The 21,811-nt window shown below is 32.7% G+C and overlaps 1 protein-coding gene across 1 annotated transcript in view; it reads left to right on the forward strand.

Annotated features, from left to right (window-relative positions):
* Positions 1-21,811, forward strand: part of LOC143247239 (potassium voltage-gated channel protein Shaker-like) — a 55,059-nt gene that overhangs the window by 27,577 nt on the left and 5,671 nt on the right. Inside the window, exon 2 of the mRNA XM_076494952.1 lies at positions 3,232-4,772. Coding sequence (XP_076351067.1) covers positions 3,232-4,756 — 1,525 coding nt within the window. The 3' untranslated portion in view covers positions 4,757-4,772. The remainder of the gene's footprint in view (positions 1-3,231; positions 4,773-21,811) is intronic.

Genomic DNA, 21,811 nt, shown 5'->3' on the forward strand with positions numbered 1-21,811 from the left:
TTCTCAGTGATCGAAGTTATAGTATTAGTACTTGTGTCCCGCCATCTCGTGGTGGCACAAAGAAACAATATGGAATATAATTTGATTGTTTTAGTAAGGTAATTTTGTTAATTATCGTCAGTATTTCAGTCAAAACATATTTTCCGAGGATGAAAACAGTTTCTGGTTAACCTTACTATAAACATACTTTAATAAAGAAGTTCTGTCATCTACTGATTGTTAAAATAATCTGTTTAAATAATTATAAAAAATAATTTCACTAATTTGTTTAAAAGTGAAATAATTTTCTGAGCTTAAAGGAGAATACATGAAGTAGTATTAGTGTTATAGATTTTTAGCATGTGTTAAAAATCCGTTAAGTTCGTTCCCTGGTGAGCTCGGAGTTAGTTTGTGGATTTACAATGTTAAAACTGGAATTCGATTCCCTCTGGTGGAAAAAGTACCTACAACTACTTACATATCTTGGCACTAAAATAATAACAGCAACCGTATTGTTTCTCTTCCTGTCTTAAGGACTAAATCATAAGTTTTAGGGATTATAACACTAAAAATATACTCAGGGTTTCTTGCAGAGATTTCACTGTGTAATATTACACTAAAACACACACACACACAAAGAGAATAAAAAGATATTGATATTAATAACAAATAAATGAGAATGGATATAAGAAACAATCAAATTAATTAACGTTAAGTGTATTACAGATATTCATCACAGTTAAAACTTTGGCAAGTGTTCAATTAACATGAAAAAAAAAAGTTTTATTTTTATATGTATTTATCGAAATAACTGAGAATGTCATTAAGGCATTGTCTCGTACCCTGTTTATATTTCTGTGATAAGACACAGCTATTTTAAAGTACGGTGTAGATATTGGTAAGTTAGCTTTAAGGCATTGTTGAGTACGGTGTTGATATTGGTAAATTGGCATTAAGGTATTGTTAAGTACAGTGTATATATTAGTACGTTAACACGAATACATTGTCTCAAATAGTATATATGAAGGTGTGATTGATTGTGGTATTGTTTCATACATGGTAGCATTAAAACATTGTTTCATTCAGTATGTATATTTGGGTGATTACAATTAAGATAACGTAGATATTTGATATATTGCTGTGATAGCATTAAGAAAGTGTTTCGTAAATACGTATATAAGGATGGACACATCAAGATATATATATATATTTATTTATATTTCCTAAGTTACCACTTAAACAATTCAATATACTCTTATAATTAACGACAATTCCTCTAAACTATGATGTCCATTTTGCTGATGTTGTGCTGCCATCTGTTAGTGTAACTTGACATGAAATATGTTAACTGTTAATTTGACAAACTCCACAGAAACGAAAGAAAACAAGGGCGAACATATTCGAGGATGGTGTTTCATCCCATGACCTTATATTACCCTAATTACCAGACTATGTCATGAAGAGAACGATAGTTGTACGCTGTTAGAACAATATGCTCTTTAGTTGCACGGTGTTAGTTTAATTTAGATTAATGACGTAAGCAGATCACGAATCTGAAGTTTTATCTTTCGACAAACTTTCTTGATACAATTGTTTAAAATCAAACTATTGTATTAAAATGAAGAAAAATTCACTTTAATTATTTAACATAACCATTGTAGTATTTTATATACAATAAGGAGAAATTATGATTCAAAGAATACATTTGTAGTGATATAGCTAACAATGGAGAGAATGAAGGGAGAGGTAAGTTAACAATGTAGAGATATGGAGGGAGAGGTAATCTAACAATGAAGGGTATACAGGGAGAGGTAAGTTAACAATGGAAAGATATGAAGGGAGAGGTATGTTAACAATGGAGAGAATGAAAGGAGAGGTAAGTTAACAATGTAGAGATATGGAGGGAGAGGTGAGTTAATAATGTAGAGATATGGAGGGAGAAGTAAGTTAACAATGGAGAGATATGGAGGGATAGGTATGTTAACAATGGAGAGAATGAAGAGAGAGGTAAGTTAACAATGGAGAGATATGGAGAGAGAGGTATGTTAACAATTGAGAGAATGGAGGGAGAGGTAATCTAATAATGTAGAGATATGGAGGTAGAGGTAAGTTAACAATGAAGAGATATGGGGGAGAGATAAGCTAACAATATAGAGATATGGAGGGAGAGATAAGTTAACAATGGAAAGAATGGAGGGAGAGGTAAGCTAACAATATAGAGATATGGAGGGAGAGGTAAGCTAACAATATAGAGATATGGAGGGAGAGGTGAGTTAACAATGTTGAAATATGGAGGGAGAGAATGGAGGGAGAGGTAAGTTAACAATGGAGAGATATAGAGGGAGAGGTAAGTTAACAATGGAGAGATATGGAGGGAGATGTATGTTAACAATGGAGAGAATGGAGGGAGAGGTAAGTTAACAATGCAGAAATATGGAGAGAGAGGTAAGCTAACAATTGAGAGAATAGAGGGAGAGGTAAGCTAACAATATAGACGTATGGAGGTGGAAGTAACACTAGAGATAACGTTTGAACTGTTTCAGGTCGTTCATGATGTCTTGAATATATGATGTTTGGACTAATCTAGGTAATGTTGAAATTGTTTCAGGTCGCTGTTCTCGTTAAAACAATCGAATGTGATATAATGAATTTTACAATTTCGGAAATTACAAGTTAGATAATTTGTATAAACGTTGCTATAGCAATCATTTTAGTTTTATTGTCACTGAAAGAAGGTTGTGAAAATGAATTCCAGGGCAAACAGAAACTGACCTGTGATGTTACAGACCAGCCTCAATCGATTTAGCCAAGTTGGCCGGTTTGCGCTTCACGAACCGCATTTCTCATTTTCCAGAAGAGCACGGGAATGACGTCACAACTTGTGATGGTGTGTGTGCCGCGTGCTGTAGCCGGGCAACCATTGCATGAAGACAAGTCCAAGTGGTCTCTCGCGACTTCTCCCAGACTCTGACACAAGAGCCATTTCGGCAGCGACTAATAAAGATATATCATACTGGAAGGTGTAGTGGGCTACGTTCGTACAGGCGTCAAAATTCTTATCAATTTTACCAAAATTTCACGCCTGCGGTTATGCGATAAATGGTATATAACCCCCGTTTTGCGGCCGCGGCAGACCGACCCGGGCTACCGACGGCCGTCTTCTAGCAAATCAGAGATGAGTATTCACGAAGCCGGTAACGGCAGTTTATATGATTACCAACGTAAATCTTCCTTTCTCCCGTCCTCATCCAGGTCTCTTCCAAAGCTTGCGGGTGAAGATCACTGCACTGACGGAGACGGTCTGCTGGGACATCTAGGCTTCGGTCAGCTCAACTGTAGCGGTCACTTCGAGCCTATACCTCACGATCACGACTACTGCGAGCGAGTTGTGGTCAACGTCAGCGGCCTGCGTTTCGAGACCCAGCTACGGACACTGAATCAATTTCCGGATACACTGTTGGGGGACCCAAGTCGCCGTATTCGTTACTTCGATCCACTCCGGAACGAGTACTTCTTCGACCGGAATCGGCCAAGTTTTGACGCCATTCTCTACTACTATCAAAGTGGTGGAAGACTTCGGCGACCGGTTAACGTCCCTCTGGACGTTTTTGCAGAGGAAATTAAGTTCTATGAACTGGGTGAAGGGGCTTTCAACAAGTTCCGGGAAGACGAAGGATTTATCAAAGAAGAAGAGAAGCCACTTCCGTCTCATGAACTCCAACAGAAGATGTGGCTTCTCTTCGAATACCCAGAGAGTTCACAGGGCGCACGTGTCATCGCCATAATCTCCGTCTTCATTATTCTCCTGTCCATCGTCATATTTTGTTTAGAAACTTTGCCAAACTTCAAACATTATAAGGTCTTCAACTCGACCAGTGGAGTACTGAGGGTGGTCGAGGACGAGGTACCAAAACTGACCGATCCATTCTTTCTCATAGAAACCTGTTGTATAGTGTGGTTTACCTTCGAGTTACTGGTGCGTTTTCTGGCCTGCCCCAATAAACTGGACTTTTTCAAGGACGTGATGAACTTCATAGACCTTGTAGCTATCATCCCTTACTTTATTACCCTAGGGACAGTGATGGCCGGGAAAAATCCTCGGTACCCTACGTTTGGCAACGAGAGGGGCGGTAATAACCAAGCCATGTCATTGGCTATCTTAAGAGTCATTCGTTTAGTGAGAGTCTTCAGAATTTTCAAGCTATCCAGACACTCCAAAGGCCTACAGATTCTGGGCCGGACACTAAAAGCCAGTATGAGAGAACTGGGCTTACTTATCTTCTTTCTCTTCATAGGTGTAATTCTCTTCTCTAGCACTGTTTACTATGCTGAGGTCGACTCCGAAAGATCCTACTTTAAGTCCATTCCGGATGCATTCTGGTGGGCTGTTGTAACCATGACAACTGTGGGCTACGGAGACATGCGGCCCGTGGGAGTGTGGGGTAAAATTGTGGGCTCATTGTGTGCTATCGCAGGCGTGCTAACAATAGCTCTTCCGGTTCCAGTGATCGTTTCAAATTTTAACTACTTCTACCACCGAGAGACAGACCAGGACGAGATGCAGTCACAGAACTTTAATCACGTGACAGCTTGTCCTTATTTACCAGGAACAGTGGGGCTGAAGCCTCTGCAGGAATCTCAGAGTGAGTCCGACTCGGACATCATGGAACTAGAAGGAGGGACATTGCGAAGAATAGATCATTTGGACAAAAAGCCTAACCCCAAACCTCAGCCAATCAACAATATGAGTGCTCTTGGCACAGAAACTGATGTGTGACAATGGAACTTATTCTGTATCCTTTCATTAGTTCTTGTATTAAAAAAATGTTTTAGTTTATCCACGATATTGGTTGTGAACTTAACGAACGTATTCTTTAAAAAAATATTTTAAAAATTCATCTGTGAATATATGAGGGTGAGAGAGAATATTAACTTAAGATCAAACTTTTATGGCATCAACAAATATCTTAAGTTCTATATTGTTTTATGTTGGCTAATAGATTTAAGAGTAATATTTATTCTAAAACTGTACTTAGAAATATAAATACTTCTCAAAAGTAATACTTCTTAAATAATTAGGCTTTTAATAGTTTTTAATATTTGACAGCCAAGGAAGCTTTCACTGAAAGTGTAGATGTAATACTATCGACAATCTACCAGTGACACACTGTTGATGAACAGTTGTACTACAACGCCGGTATTGTTAATACACTGTTGATGAACAGTTGCACTACACCGGCTGTATTGTTAATACACTGTTGATGAACAGTTGCACTACACCGCCTGTATTGTTAATACACTGTTGATGAACAGTTGCACTACACCGCCTGTATTGTCAACATACTCTTTTGAATAACTCCATTATATCGGCTGTATTTTCAACACACTGTTATTGAATAGTTCTACTACACCGGCTGTATTGTTAATACACTGTTGATGAACAGTTGCACTACACCGCCTGTATTGTTAATACACTGTTGATGAACAGTTGCACTACACCGGCTGTATTGTTAATACACTGTTGATGAACAGTTGCACTACACCGCCTTTATTGTTAATACACTGTTGATGAACAGTTGCACTACACCGCCTGTATTGTCAACATACTCTTTTGAATAACTCCATTATATCGGCTGTATTTTCAACACACTGTTATTGAATAGTTCTACTACACCGGCTGTATTGTTAATACACTGTTGATGAATTGCTACATTACACCGGCTGTATTGTCAACACATTGTTATTGAATAGTTCCACTATACCACCTGTATTGTTAATACACTGTTGATGAACAGTTGCACTACACCGCCTGTATTGTCAACATACTCTTTTGAATAACTCCATTATATCGGCTGTATTTTCAACACACTGTTATTGAATAGTTCTACTACACCGGCTGTATTGTTAATACACTGTTGATGAATTGCTACATTACACCGGCTGTATTGTCAACACATTGTTATTGAATAGTTCCACTATACCACCTGTATTGTTAATACACTGTTGATGAACAGTTGCACTACACCGGCTGTATTGTCAACACATTGTTATTGAATAGTTCCACTACACCACCTGTATTGTTATTACACTGTTGATGAATTGCTGCATTACGCCGGCTATATGGTCAACACACTGTTATTGAATAATTCCATTACACCATTACACCGGTTGTATTGTCAACACACTATTGTTGAATCTTTAACAGAGTTGATAATTTTAGAGCACATATGTAAACATTTTTATGTGATTTGTCCATCTCCGAGAACGATGAATACGTAATCTATTAGAAATACATTCACCGATGTATTTCAAGTGTAGCTTCATGGAATTCGCTGTTTGCACTAAAACTTTTGGTACTGAGGATTGTAAAAGAAGAGTATATGAAATGGAAGTTCTAAAACTCGAAACTTTATGCATTAAAACACGAATGTGTTACGAAGAAAGTGTTCTTTTTTGTGAATAATACAGACACAGAAATATTTTTTTATTACCAGATTGGGAATTTTTCACGTATGGAGAGATATCTTTAAGTGTTCTTGTTTTGTGGTTCTTTGGATGTGAAGAGATCTTTGTAAGTATTCTAGTTTTAGGGTTTTTTGGATGTGAAGAGATCTTTGCAAGTATTCTAGTTTAGTAGTTCTTTGGATGTGAAGAGATCTTTGTAAGTATTCTAGTTTAGTAGTTCTTTGGATGTGAAGAGATCTTTGTAAGTGTTCTAGTTTAGTGGTTCTTTGGTTGTGAAGAGATCTTTGTAAGTGTTCCTATTTGGTGGTTCTTCACACTTGAGAGATGTCTGTAAGTGTTCCTGTTTGGTGGTTCTTCACACTTGAGAGATGTCTGTAAGTGTTCCTGTTTTGAGGTTCTTCACACTTGAGACGTGTCTGTAAGTGTTCCTGTTTGGTGGTTCTTCACACTTGAGAGATGTCTGTAAGTGTTCCTGTTTGGTGGTTCTTCACACTTGAGAGATGTCTGTAAGTGTTCCTGTTTTGAGGTTCTTCACACTTGAGAGATGTCTGTAAGTGTTCCTGTTTTGAGGTTCTTCACACTTGAGATGTGTCTGTAAGTGTTCCTGTTTTAAGGTTCTTCACACTTTAGACATGTCAGTAAGTTTTCCTGTAACACCTCCCTATTTACAGTGTTAAGCGTCATTTCTCTCTTCACTAGTGGATTGAATAACATACTTTGTTGTATGATATGTACTGTGGAATATGTGACAGTGAAGCTATGAGAGATTCGTTAGTACATGATTTACTAACTTAACCCATGTGACAGTACAGCATGAGAAGTGTTCTTAGTACATGACCTACACTTGTTATTCAGATGTTTCTGAGCACTTCGTTATGTCAGGAACATGTGTGAATGTATCTAAACCTATATAACACTGTTCTGGCAAATTTCAAATGATCTATATTAAAACTAACATTGGTAAAAATAATCCATTGTAACTTCGTTATCGTACATATTTGGAATCTAGTAAATCATTGATAACGCTATCCGGTTCAAGTGGTGTTGACAGTCTCCCATGAGAATATGTTTTCAAACAATAGAAGCTGTTAAACCCCAAATTATAGCAGTGTGGAGCAGCTTTATCCTGATGATCTAATTCTTACGTTACCTGCTTTTATTTCTCTCTCACACATTCCTATATACTCTGCTGTTTCCTACATATACACTGAAGTTATTTTTTTCTATATCTTAAATCTCCACGGTATGCGTCATTACAGCACAAAGATAAATGCTGTGATTACTCTTTGTTAAAATTTCACCTTAACTATTATTGTTCATGTTCGTTATTGCTTCACGTTAACTACCATTGTTGATGCTTGTTATAGCTTCACGTTAACTACCATTATTGACGCTTGTTATAGCTTTACGTTAACTACCATTGTTAAAGCTTGTTATAGCTTCACGTTAACTACCATTGTTGATGTTTCTTACAGCTTCACCTTAACTACCATTGTTGATGCTTGTTATAGCTTTACGTTAACTACCATTGTTGATGTTTCTTACAGCTTCACGTTAACTACCATTGTTGATGTTTCTTACAGCTTCATCTTAACTACCATTGTTGATGCTTGTTATAACTTCACGTTAACTACCATTGTTGATGTTTCTTACAGCTTCATCTTAACTACCATTGTTGATGCTTGTTATAACTTCACGTTAACTACCATTTTTGAGGCTTGTTATAGCTTCACGTTAACTACCATTGTTGATGCTTGTTATAGCTTTACGTTAACTACCATTGTTAAAGCTTGTTATAGCTTCACGTTAACTACCATTGCTGATGTTTCTTACAGCTTCATCTTAACTATCATTGTTGATTTTTGTTATAGCTTCACCTTAACAAATATTGCTGATGTTTGTTATAGCTTCACGTTAACTACTATTGTTAATATTTGTTATAATTTCACATAAACCACTGTTATTGATAATTGTTATATCTTCACTTAACTACTGTTGATATCTGTTACAGCTTCACCTTAAATACTATTGTTGACATTTGTTATAGCTTCGTTTAAACTACCATTGTTGATGTTTGTTTTGTTATAGCGGCACCCTAACTACTATTGTTAATATTTGTTATAATTTCATATAAACTACTGTTATTGATATTCGTTATATCTTCAGTTCAACTACTGTTGATATTTGTCATAGCTTCACCTTAAATACTATTGTTGACATTTGTTATACCTTCACCTTAACTACTATTGTTGATATATGTTATACCTTCACCTTAACTACTATTGTTGATGTTTGTTATAGCTTCGTCTAAACTACCATTGTTGATGTTTGTTTTGTTATAGCGGCACCCTAACTACTATTGTTGATATTTGTTATAGCTTCACTTTAAATACTATTGTAGATATTTGTTATAGCTTCATTTATCTACTACTGTTGATATTTGTTAAAGCTTCGTGTAAACTAGTGTTTTTGATATTTGTTAAAGCTTCGTGTAAACTAGAGTTTTTGATATTTGTTATAGCTTCACCTTAACAACTACTGTTGATGTTTGTTATAACTTCACCTTAACTGTTATTGTTGATGTTTTTATAACTTCATGTTAATTTCTATCGGTTTTTTGTTTGTTGTAGCTTCACGTGAACTACTGTTTTTGATATTTGTCATAGCTTCACCTTAACTACTATTGTTGATGTTTGTTATAGCTTCACCTTCACTGTTGTTGTTGATGTTTGTTATAGCTTCACCTTAACTACTATTGTTGATGTTTGTTATAGATTCACCTTAACTGTTATTGTTAATGTTTGTTATAGCTTCACCTTAACTGTCACTTTTGATGTTTGTTATAGCTTCACCTTAACTGTTATTGTTGATGTTTGCTATAGCTTCAACTTAACTGTTGTTGTTGATGTTTTTACAACTTCGTGTTAATTACTATTGGTTTTTGTTTGTTGTAACTTCACGTGAACTACTGTTTTTGATATTTGTTATAGCTTCACCTTAACTACCATTGTTGATGTTGGTTATAGTTTCATCTTAACTATTATTGTGGAAGTTTGTTATAGCTTCACCTTAACTGTTATTGTTGATGTTTTTATAACTTCATGTTAATTACTATTGGTTTTTGTTTGTTGTAACTTCACGTGAACTACTGTTTTTGATATTTGTTATAGCTTCACCTTAACTACTATTGTTGATGTTGGTTATAGCTTCATCTTAACTGTTATTGTTGATGTTTGTTATAGCTTCACCTTCACTGTTATTGTTGATGTTTTTATAACTTCATGTTAATTACTATTGGTTTTTGTTTGTTGTAACTTCACGTGAACTACTGTTTTTGATATTTGTTATAGCTTCACCTTAACAACTATTGTTGATGTTGGTTATAGCTTCATCTTAACTGTTATTGTGGATGTTTGTTATAGCTTCACCTTCACTGTTATTGTTGATGTTTTTATAACTTCATGTTAATTGCTACCGGTTTATTGTTTGTAGCAGCTTCACGTAAACTACTATTTTTGATATTTGTTATAGCTTTACCTTAACAACTATTGTTGATGATTGTTATAGCTTCACCTTAACTGTTATTGTTGATGTTTGTTATAGCTTCACCTTCACTGTTATTGTTGATGTTTTTATAACTTCATGTTAATTGCTGTCGGTTTATTGTTTGTTGTAGCTTCACGTAAACTACTATTTTTGATATTTTTTATAGATTTACCTTAACAACTATTGTTCATGTTGGTTATAGGTTCACCTTAACTGTTATTGTTGATGTTTGTTATAGCTTCACCTTAACTACTGTTGTTGATGTTTGTTATAGCATGACGTAAACTGTTATTGTTAATGTTTGTTATAGCTTCACCTTAACTGTTACTTTTGATGTTTGTTATAGCTTCACCTTAACTGTTATTGTTGATGTTTGCTATAGCTTCAACTTAACTGTTGTTGTTGATGTTTTTACAACTTCGTGTTAATTACTATTGGTTTTTGTTTGTTGTAACTTCACGTGAACTACTGTTTTTGATATTTGTTATAGCTTTACCTTAACAACTATTGTTTATGTTGGTTATAGCTTCACCTTAACTGTTATTGTGGATGTTTGTTATAGCTTCACCTTAACTGTTATTGTTGATGTTTTAATAACTTCGTGTTAATTACTATTGGTTTTTGTTTGTTGTAACTTCACGTGAACTACTGTTTTTGATATTTGTTATAGCTTTACCTTAACAACTATTGTTTATGTTGGTTATAGCTTCACCTTAACTGTTATTTTTGATGTTTTTATAGCTTCATGTTAATTACTATCGGTTTTTTGTTTGTTGTAGCTTCACGTGAACTACTGTTTTTGATATTTGTTATAGCTTCACCTTAGCAACTGTTGTTGATGTTTGTTATAGCTTCACCTTCACTGTTATTGTTGATGTTTTTATAACTTCATGTTAATTGCTATCGGTTTATTGTTTGTAGCAGCTTCACGTAAACTACTATTTTTGATATTTCTTATAGCTTTACCTTAACAACTATTGTTGATGTTTGTTATAGCTTCACCTTAACTGTTATTGTTGATGTTTGTTATAGCTTCACCTTAACTGTTACTCTTGATGTTTTTATAACTTCATGTTAATTACTATTGGCCTTTGTTTTTTGTAGCTTCACGTGAACTACTGTTTTTTTTATTTGTTGTAGCTTTACCTTAACTACTATTGTTTATGTTTGTTATAGCATCACGTAAACTACTGTTTTTGATATTTGTTATAGCTTCACCTTAATAACTATTGTTGATGTTTGTAAAAGCTTCACCTTCACTGTTATTGTTGATGTTTTTATAACTTCATGTTAATTGCTATCGGTTTATTGTTTGTTGTAGCTTCACGTGAACTACTGTTTTTGATATTTGTTATAGATTTACCTAAACAACTATTGTTCATGTTTGTTATAGCTTCACCTTAACAACTATAGTTGATGTTTGTTATAGCTTCACCTCAACTGTTACTCTTGATGTTTTTATAACTTCATGTTTATTATTATTGGTTTTTGTTTGTTGTAGCTACACGTGAACTACTGTTTTTGATATTTGTTATATCTTCATGTTAATTATTATTTGTTTTTGTTTGTTGTAGCTTCACGTGAACTACTGTTTTTGATATTTGTTATAGCTTCACCTTAACAAATATTGCTGATGTTTGTTATAGCTTCACGTTAACTACTATTGTTAATATTTGTTATAATTTCACATAAACTACTGTTATTGATAATTGTTATATCTTCACTTAACTACTGTTGACATCTGTTACAGCTTCACCGTAAATACTATTGTTGACATTTGTTATACCTTCACCTTAACTACTATTGTTAATGTTTGTTATAGCTTCGTCTAAACTACCATTGTTGATGTTTGTTTTATTATAGCGGCACCCTAACTACTATTGTTAATATTTGTTATAATTTCACATAAACTACTGTTATTGATATTTGTTATATCTTCAGTTCAACTTCTGTTGATATTTGTCATAGCTTCACCTTAACTACTATTGTTGATATATGTTATACCTTCACCTTAACTACTATTGTTGATGTTTGTTATAGCTTCGTCTAAATTACCATTGTTGATGTTTGTTTTGTTATAGCGGCACCCTAACTACTATTGTTGATATTTGTTATAGCTTCACTTTAAATACTATTGTAGATATTTGTTATAGCTTCATTTATCTACTACTGTTGATATTTGTTATAGCTTCATTTATCTACTACTGTTGATATTTGTTAAAGCTTCGTGTAAACTAGTGTTTTTGATATTTGTTAAAGCTTCGTGTAAACTAGAGTTTTTGATATTTGTTATAGCTTCACCTTAACAACTATTGTTGATGTTTGTTATAGCTTCACCTTCACTGTTGTTGTTGATGTTTGTTATAGTTTCACCTTAACTACTATTGTTGATGTTTGTTATCGCTTCACCTTAACTGTTATTGTTAATGTTTGTTATAGCTTCACCTTAACTGTTACTTTGATGTTTGTTATAGCTTCACCTTAACTGTTATTGTTGATGTTTGCTATAGCTTCAACTTAACTGTTGTTGTTGATGTTTTTACAACTTCGTGTTAATTACTATTGGTTTTTGTTTGTTGTAACTTCACGTGAACTACTGTTTTTGATATTTGTTATAGCTTCACCTTAACTACTATTGTTGATGTTGGTTATAGCTTCATCTTAACTGTTATTGTGGAAGTTTGTTATAGCTTCACCTTAACTGTTATTGTTGATGTTTTTATAACTTCATGTTAATTACTATTGGTTTTTGTTTGTTGTAACTTCACGTGAACTACTGTTTTTGATATTTGTTATAGCTTCACCTTAACTACTATGGTTGATGTTGGTTATAGCTTCATCTTAACTGTTATTGTGGATGTTTGTTATAGCTTCACCTTAACTGTTATTGTTGATGTTTTTATAACTTCGTGTTAATTACTATTGGTTTTTGTTTGTTGTAACTTCACGTGAACTACTGTTTTTGATATTTGTTATAGCTTTACCTTAACAACTATTGTTGAGGTTGGTTATAGCTTCACCTTAACTGTTATTGTTGATGTTTTTTAGCTTCATGTTAATTACTATCGGTTTTTTGTTTGTTGTAGCTTCACGTGAACTACTGTTTTTGATATTTGTTATAGCTTCACCTTCACTGTTATTGTTGATGTTTTTATAACTTCATGTTAATTGCTATCGGTTTATTGTTTGTAGCAGCTTCACGTAAACTACTATTTTTGATATTTGTTATAGCTTCACCTTAACAACTATTGTTGATGTTTGTTATAGCATCACGGAAACTACTGTTTTTGATATTTGTTATAATTTCACCATAAGTACTATTTTTGATATTTGTTATAGCTTCACCTTAACAACTATTGTTGATGTTTGTTATAGCTTCATCTTCACTGTTATTGTTGATGTTTTTATAACTTCATGTTAATTACTATTGGTTTATTTTCTGTTGTAGCTTCACGTGAACTATTGTTTTTGATATTTGTTATAGCTTTACCTTAACTAATATTCTTGATGTTTGTTATAGTGTCATGGAAACTACTGTTTTTAATATTTGTTATAGCTTTACCTTAACAACTATTGTTGATGTTGGTTATAGGTTCACCTTAACTGTTATTGTTGATGTTTGTTATAGCTTCACCTTAACTACTATTGTTGATGTTTGTTATAGCTTCACCTTAACTGTTATTGTTAATGTTTGTTATAGCTTCATCTTAACTGTTACTTTTGATGTTTTTATAACTTCATGTTTATTACTATTTGTTTTTGTTTGTTGTAACTTCACGTGAACTACTGTTTTTGATATTTGTTATAGCTTCACCTTAATTACTATTTTTGATGTTTGTTATAGATTCACCTTAACTGTTATTGTTGATTTTTTTATAACTTCATGTTAATTACTATTGGTTTTTGTTTGTTGTAACTTCACGTGAACTCTTGTTTGTATATTTGTTATAGTTTCACGTTAAGTACTACTTTTAGTGTTTGTTATAATGTTCAGCTGAGCCTTTGTTGTTCATATCAATCAAAATGATTTGATACTCATTGTGTTAGACACAATTAAAACGGTTATTTGTGGAGCTTACGTTTTTATACAAATCTTAATATTCATTACGATGAACTTATGTCTGAAAAAAATTAAATCTTTTGTGTTATTTCTAAAAGTATTAGATTTATTGTGTTTCCTGCACGTTGTTATAAACCGAAATTAAAATTACCTTTTTAACTAAAGTTTTTTGCAACAGTTACACATATAATAAGAAAAGTATTAGTTTCATTGTGTTTTGTTCAAGAAGTAGGTATTGTCCTGATCATTTGACGCTGTTTTGATGTCACGAGTTTGTCGTTTGTTTTCTTTTATTTAACACATTTAAAAGTTGGCACGTGCTTTTAGTATACAGTATTTTCAAACTGACCCTTTTGTCATCAGTAAATAAAGGTTCTGCATGACATATTAATTGATATTTAAGTTTATTTGGTTAGGAGTTTCTATGTGAAAACTTCAGTGTTTCTTTAAGAAGGTGGGTATTGAATATGTGACCATATCTAAAATCTATGTTTACAGAAGAAACTGAAAGGATGATTAGGTTATTAGAAGTGAGTTAAATTAGTTATTAAAAACACAACTCAACAAAAACGCTGAAGAAATAATTTTGCTGAGAATGAAATGACTGACTAATCAATGTGCCTCATAAGAAAAAGTCTGAACAAAGGATTTGGTTGATAAGAGAAAGGTTGAACAAATGATTTAGCTGATAATAAAAAGGTTGAACAAATTATTTAGCTGATAAGAGGAAGGTTGAACAACTGATTTAGCTGATAGGAGGAAGGTTGAACAAATGATTTAGCGGATAATAAAAAGGTTGAACAAATTATTTAGCTGTTAAGAGGAAGGTTGAACAAATGATTTAGCTGATAATAAAAAGGTTGAACAAATTATTTATCTGATAAGAGGAAGGTTGAACAAATGATTTAGCGGATAAGATAAAGGTTGACCAAATGATTTAGCTGATAAGAAGAAGGTTGAACAAATGATTTAGCTGATAAGATAAAGGTTGACCAAATGATTTAGCTGATAAGAGGAAGGTTGAACAAATGATTTAGCTGATGAGAGAAAAGTTGAACAAATGATTTAGCTGATAAGAAACGCCTGAGAAGATAACTCATGAAGAAAAAAAGACTGAAAGAGAAGTTACCGACAGCTGGTATTGATTCATTGAAGTAACGCGACCAGAACTATGGCCTCCCTGAACAGCCTAATAGAGAACTTGTATTTTGATGATGGCATTAGTTTTGTCTGGCATCCTTTTAAAATGGAGATTATGTTACGAATTTAACTCTCGTGTTCTCGAGTTCAAAGATACAGCGCTAGTAATCTGTTGTTTAATAACGAATCCATTCGAAGTCATAATGCGGCTTATATTTAACCAAATTTTGGTGCAACGTTTGTAATATGTTTGGAAATTTTTGCGTAAAAAATGTTTTTTTCAGAAAGGACCCTCTTGCCATTAATGTGTTTTTTTTTACAGACAGTCCGTTAAGATTTACCTCAAACTTCATTCTTTTAAAAATCGACAGTTTTGTACTTTATTACATTTGTATAGAAATAGGAAGCTGGATCCAGGATTCATTTATCCACTAATCACTGAGATAACATTTAGTTTCTTGCATTGCAGTAAAACACGCGTTCCTTCTTTATAACACAATGAAGTAAAATTCGAGGATCCATTATTTGTTGTGAACAGTGATCAAACTAATACGTAATGAATGAGTTCATTGACCAGTTATGTGGATTTCTTGGTAGAAAGTTCCGAAATCGTAACCTATGCCTTCTGGAATCATATCACTATGAAGTAACATCATTGTGAACTGACAATCGATTGACAAATCAAACACTTAATTGAGACAATAGCTTACTGTGATTGTGACTTGCAGTGGCCGTGACTTATTGGGCTAGTGACTTACAAGTTTTTATTTTATCTATCTATTTCTGGAATCTGCATGTTTAGATTAGTTTAGGAAATAAATACTGGGTTGTACTTGTTTCGACAAGTTAGCCTTTAAATTGGAAGTTCTGTAAGTTGTGTGTCTATGTTGTGATTTAGTAGTTTATAGTAATTAATGTTCTCGATCATACAGTTTAAACGGCTAAGCCTTACGAAGCTTTCTTTACACAGTACTATTCTAACAACAGTATCTTATATTCACACGGATGTGTGTGTGTGTGTGTAGTAGCAACATTAACACAGATATACCTGCAGTAACAGTGCTAACACAACTACGTCTTGAATAACAATGTAACACTGCCACTTTGTGTGTGTTTTTTAAAGATTCGTTTTAACATGTGCAAATGTAAATAATTTATAAGTGACTGATGTTGTGAGATGTAGAAATGTAAATAGTCTATAAATGACTGATGTTGTGAGATGTTCAAATGTAAATAGTCTATAAGTGACTGATGTTGTGAGATGTACAAATGTAAAGAGTCTATAAGTGACTGATGTGAGATGTTCAAATGTAAATAGTCTATAAGTGACTGATGATCTAGTTAATTGTTTAAGAATAATAATGGTGTTGGTGTTCTTACTTCCTAATTGGTTAATTTAACTTTAAATATTGTTGAGTATTTAATCGAAGTTGTAAGTTGATGTTCGAAAGGTGTGTTCACACTATATTTATTGTATGTTTAATGCGTTTTTAGGTTTAAAAAGCGAGTGAAAAAATTCACCATTTTTATTAAACAATAGTAAAGTACAATATCCACTGTACTTGTCTTTCTCCCATAAATATTTGCCTGTCCAAATTAACATTTATTTCACAGTTCGAACCTTAAGGCACTATGTTCTTTATTACCTAAAAAACGATAAATGAATCTTTACGTTTAATGTATTCAGTTCCTATAGCAACGAAAATGTAGTTTAAAGTTCCTAAAGCTGTATTTCTATGGCAACGAAAGATGGGAGAGGGTAGATCATTGTTTCTATTTTCTTTGGGGAAGGAGAAAAATGTATTTAAATAAAAAGAGAAAATTCAAAACGTATTAAACTGGCAATAATTATATTTCACACTAAAGTACTGCATATATTATAAATCTAATACTAAATTGTATTATATATCCGCGTTACACATTACATGTTGTGTTATGTATTTGACAGTAAATAATGCTGATGTTATAGTTATCACACTAGATTATAGTTTGTTGTTACACTAATATAATGATTGTGCCAGATTTAACACTAAACGGTTCAGTTGCAGATTTCTTAGTAAATTCTTGTGTCAAATATTTCACATTAACATAACGCCTTCGTTACTAGTCTCAGGCCGTTATAGATTTTAGTGTTAAGTAATGTCAACAAACGTGTCACTGTAATACCCTTGAACTAATAACGTTAGCTCTTACCTTATTGTCTTTATCATATCTCATAATGTTAAGAACATGCTTCAGACTTTATAGTCTTGTGCAAAAGGGTTAGGACAAGATTATATTTTGTCTTTCTTTCCATTTAATGTGGATAATTCTTATACGTTATTACACAATGTGTCTTTCAACACTATGGTAACACTTCATTGATCCTTGTTGACAAGTGAATGAACCAGGGTGAGAATACTTATCATTCTTTATAATTCCCATATACTTGTACCAAGAGCATGTCATAAGTGTTCTGTTGGAATGAACATACTGATCAAAGTTAGTCTTAACAATATAGAAAGACGCTAGCATGTGGTAACAGTGTATGTTAGAAGAAATCAAGTAAATAGGACCCCACAAATAAATTTGATAAAAATAGTGACTAACACTATATCAAGTTTTGTTGTCATGCCACGACCCAAAAAACGTTGATAAATGTCAACAGGTCAGAGTTAACATAAAAGCCTTCCGTGACGATGATTGGACGCTTTGATAAATTGCTGCAGACTTGAAATTCTCCCCGAACACCGTCAAGTACACCCTTGTTGTAGCAGTTAAAAAACTGTATACTTCGATCTCAAAGTATTGTCAACAGACTGAAATCGCTGAAAAGTACATAAAATGGATTATTGATGAATGGAAGGAGGTGGTATTGACAGATAGATAAGTCCAAGTTTGTAATATTTGGTTTAAAGCGTAGGTTGTACGTCCGGTGGAAGAAAGGTAAAAGATACTTACCTCTATACATTGTCTCTACCATGAAGCGTGGGAGAGGTAGTGTGATGGTTGGAGAGTGTTTCTTTCTGTTGAGGCAAGAGGAGACATTTGTAAGTTAAAATGAATAACGGACCAGCACAAGTACCATCAGATACTCATCCATCATGGTATACCCAAGAGTTTGTGTAAAGGATTCTACTACCAAGAAGATAACGATTCCAAGCACTCGTTCAGCCCATGTAGAAATTACTCAGCTAAGAAAGAAACTACATGAATCATTAAACTGATGCCTTTACAGATTTCAAGCCAGTTGAGCAGGCTTGGAATTTGGTAGATCAAAAACTTGACAAATGAAAATTTTATGAGCATGTATTAGAGACATACATAATAAGATCGAAGATAACACTTTGATTAAATATGTTGGAGCAATGCCTGTGTACCTTCCACTGTTCTTTAAAAGTAGCCTGAAGACTACTTTTCACTTTGTCCTAACACTATTGCACAGTAATATATACATTGCTACTTTAGTTTTAGTAATATGTTTCTTTTTAAGTTACAGTGGAGTAATTACTGTCCGTATGATGTTACATTAGTTTTAGAATATACCAAAAACTTCATATGTTGCTACTTTAGTTTCAGTAAAGTCATTAGTGTCCGTGTGATGTTACACCAGTTTTAAAATATATCACAAACTGCATATATTGCTAATTTTGTTTCAGTAAAGTCATTATTGTTCATGTGATGTTAAATTAGTTTTTGAATATACAACAAACTTCATATTCTGCTACTTTAGTTTCAGGAAAGTCATAACTATCCGTTTGATGTTATATTACTTGTCCAATATACAACAAACTTCATATTCCTACTTTAGTTTCAGTAAAGTCATTAATGTCCGTGTGATGTTACCTTAGTTTTAGAATATAGCACAAACTTAATATGTTTCTTCTTTAGTTTCAATAATGTCATTATTGTCTATATGATGTTACATTAGTTTTAGAATATACAAAAAACATTATGTGTTACCGCTATAGTTTCTGTAAAAACATTACTTTCCGTGTGATGTTCAGTAGTTTTAGTTTTTACAATGAACTTCACATGTTACCATTGTACTTTCAGTAAATTCTTTACTGTCTTTATCATCTTACATTACTTTTAGAATATACCAGAAAGTTCATATGCTGCTACTTTAGTTTCATTAAATTCATTACTGTCCATGTGACGTCACATTTGTTTCAGAATATAGAAGAAATTTCATATGTTGCTACTATAATTTCAGTAATATCATTAATATCTCTGATGTTACGTTAGTTTTACAATATACCATAAACTTCAAGTGTTGCAACTTTAGTTTCAGAAAAGTTATTACTGTCCGTGTGAAGTTATATTAGTTTTAAAATAAACAACAAACTTCATATGTTACTACCAGAGTTTCAGTAAACTCATTAATTTACATGTGATATTACATTTGTTTTAGAATATACTACGAACTTTACATGTTGCTTGTTTAGTTTTTGTAACTACTTGTGTTGCAACTTTAATTTCAGAAAAGTCATTGCTGTCCTTTTTATGTTACATTTGCTTTAGAATATTCCAGTAATTTTATACATTGCTACTTTAGTGTCAGTAAAGACATTTCTGTCCGTGTGATATTACAATAGTTTTAGAATATACCAGAAACTTCATATGTAACTAATTTAGTTTCAGTAAAGCCATTTTTGTTCGTGTGATGTTACATTAGTTTTAGAATACAGAGAGTACTAAATATATTGCTACTTTATTTTTAGTAAAGACATTACAGTCCATGTGATGTTACCTTTGTTTTAGAATATAGAACAAATTTCATATGTTGCTAATTTAGTTTCAGTAAAGTTATTAGTGTTGGTGTTATGATACATTAGTTAGAGAATATACCACAATCTTTATATAGTGCTTCTTTAGTTTAGTAAGGTCATTACTGTCATTGTGATGTTACATTTGTTTTAGAATACACAACAAACTTCGTATATTGCTACTTTAGCTTCAGTAAAATCATTAATATTCGTGAAATGTTACATTAATTTGAGTTAAGTCGTTACTGTGCGTGTGGTGTTACAGTAGTTTTAGAATATGCCAAAAACGTCATATATTGCTTCTTTAGTTTCTGTTAAGTCGTTACTGTCTGTGTGATGTTATATTAGCTTTAGAATATACCACAAACTTCGCATGTAGCTACTATTGTCTCAGTATAGACATTACTGTTCGTGTGATGTTACTTTAGTTTTAGGGTATGAAAAACTTGATATCGTGCTACTTTAGTTTTAGTAAAGTTATTAATGTCCGTGTTATGTTACTTTAACAAGTAACTTCATATGTTTCTACTCTAATTTCAGTAGAGTTATTGCTATGTATGTGATGTTATATAAGTTTACATATACACAACAAACTTCATATATTGCTAATTTAGTTTCAGTGAAGTCATTAATATCCGTGTATGGTGGATCAGTTTTAGAATATTAAACAAATTTCATATGTTGCTACTTTAGTTTTAGAAAAGTCATTACTCTCCATGTGATGTTATATTTTTTCGAATATACCTGAAACTTTATATATTACTACTTTAGTTTTAGTAAAGTTATTTCTGTTCGTGTAATGTTACATTAGTTTTAAAATATACCACAAAACTTCAGATGTTGCTACTTTAGTTTCAGTGAAGTTATTGCTCTCCGTGTGATGTTACATTAGTTTTAGAATATACCATAAACTTTAAATATTACTACTCAAGTTTCAGTAAATCCATTACTGTCCATGTGATGTTACATTAGTTTTAGAATATACAAGAAACTCGTATGCTGCTACTTCAGGTACAGTAAAGTCACTGATGTCCGTGTAAAGTTAAATGAGTTTTAGAATATACCACAATCTTCATTTATTGCTACTTTAGATTCAGTGAAATTATTAATGTCCGTGCGATGTTACACTAGTTTGAGAATATGCAATAAATTTCATATGTTGTTACTTTAGTTTAAATAAATTTATTACTATGGGTGTAGTGTTACATTAGTTTTAGAATATACAACAGACTTCATATGTTGCTTCTTTAACTAAAGTCATTACTGTTCGTGTGATGTTACAGTAGTTTTAGAATATACAATAAACTTTATATATTGCTACTTTAGTTTCGGTAATGTCGTTACTGTCCGTGTAATGCAACATTAGTTTTAGAATATAGAGAAAAAATTATTTGTTGCTACTCTTAGTTTCAGTAAATTCATTAGTGTCCGTGTGATGTAAGAGTAGTTTTAGAATATACAACAAACTTCATATGTTTCTACTTGATTTTCAGTAAAGTTATTACTATCTGTGTGATCCTACATTAGTTTTAGAATATACCATAAAACTTCAGATGTTGCTACGTTAGTTTGAGTAAAGTCATTACTGTCCGTGTGATGTTACTTTAGTTTTAGAATACACCACAAAACTTCAGATGTTGCTGTAGGCGATTAACCCACGATTTTACCCCCAATTGTTTTTTCGCTCCTTTTGCTCTAATTTACATGATATACACATAGATGATGTTTTATATTTATGAATGTATAATTACACAGAAACACCTGTGAGTAGTGCATCTTCGTACTTAGTGAGAAGTAGAGAATGCAGCCTCCACATTAAATTTATTACAAGGAACAAAGAATATCTCGCTACATCATGGTGCTGTCTTTTAAA

The sequence above is a fragment of the Tachypleus tridentatus genome, chromosome 3, assembly GCF_004210375.1.
Source record: "Tachypleus tridentatus isolate NWPU-2018 chromosome 3, ASM421037v1, whole genome shotgun sequence".
Lineage (NCBI taxonomy): Eukaryota > Metazoa > Arthropoda > Merostomata > Xiphosura > Limulidae > Tachypleus > Tachypleus tridentatus.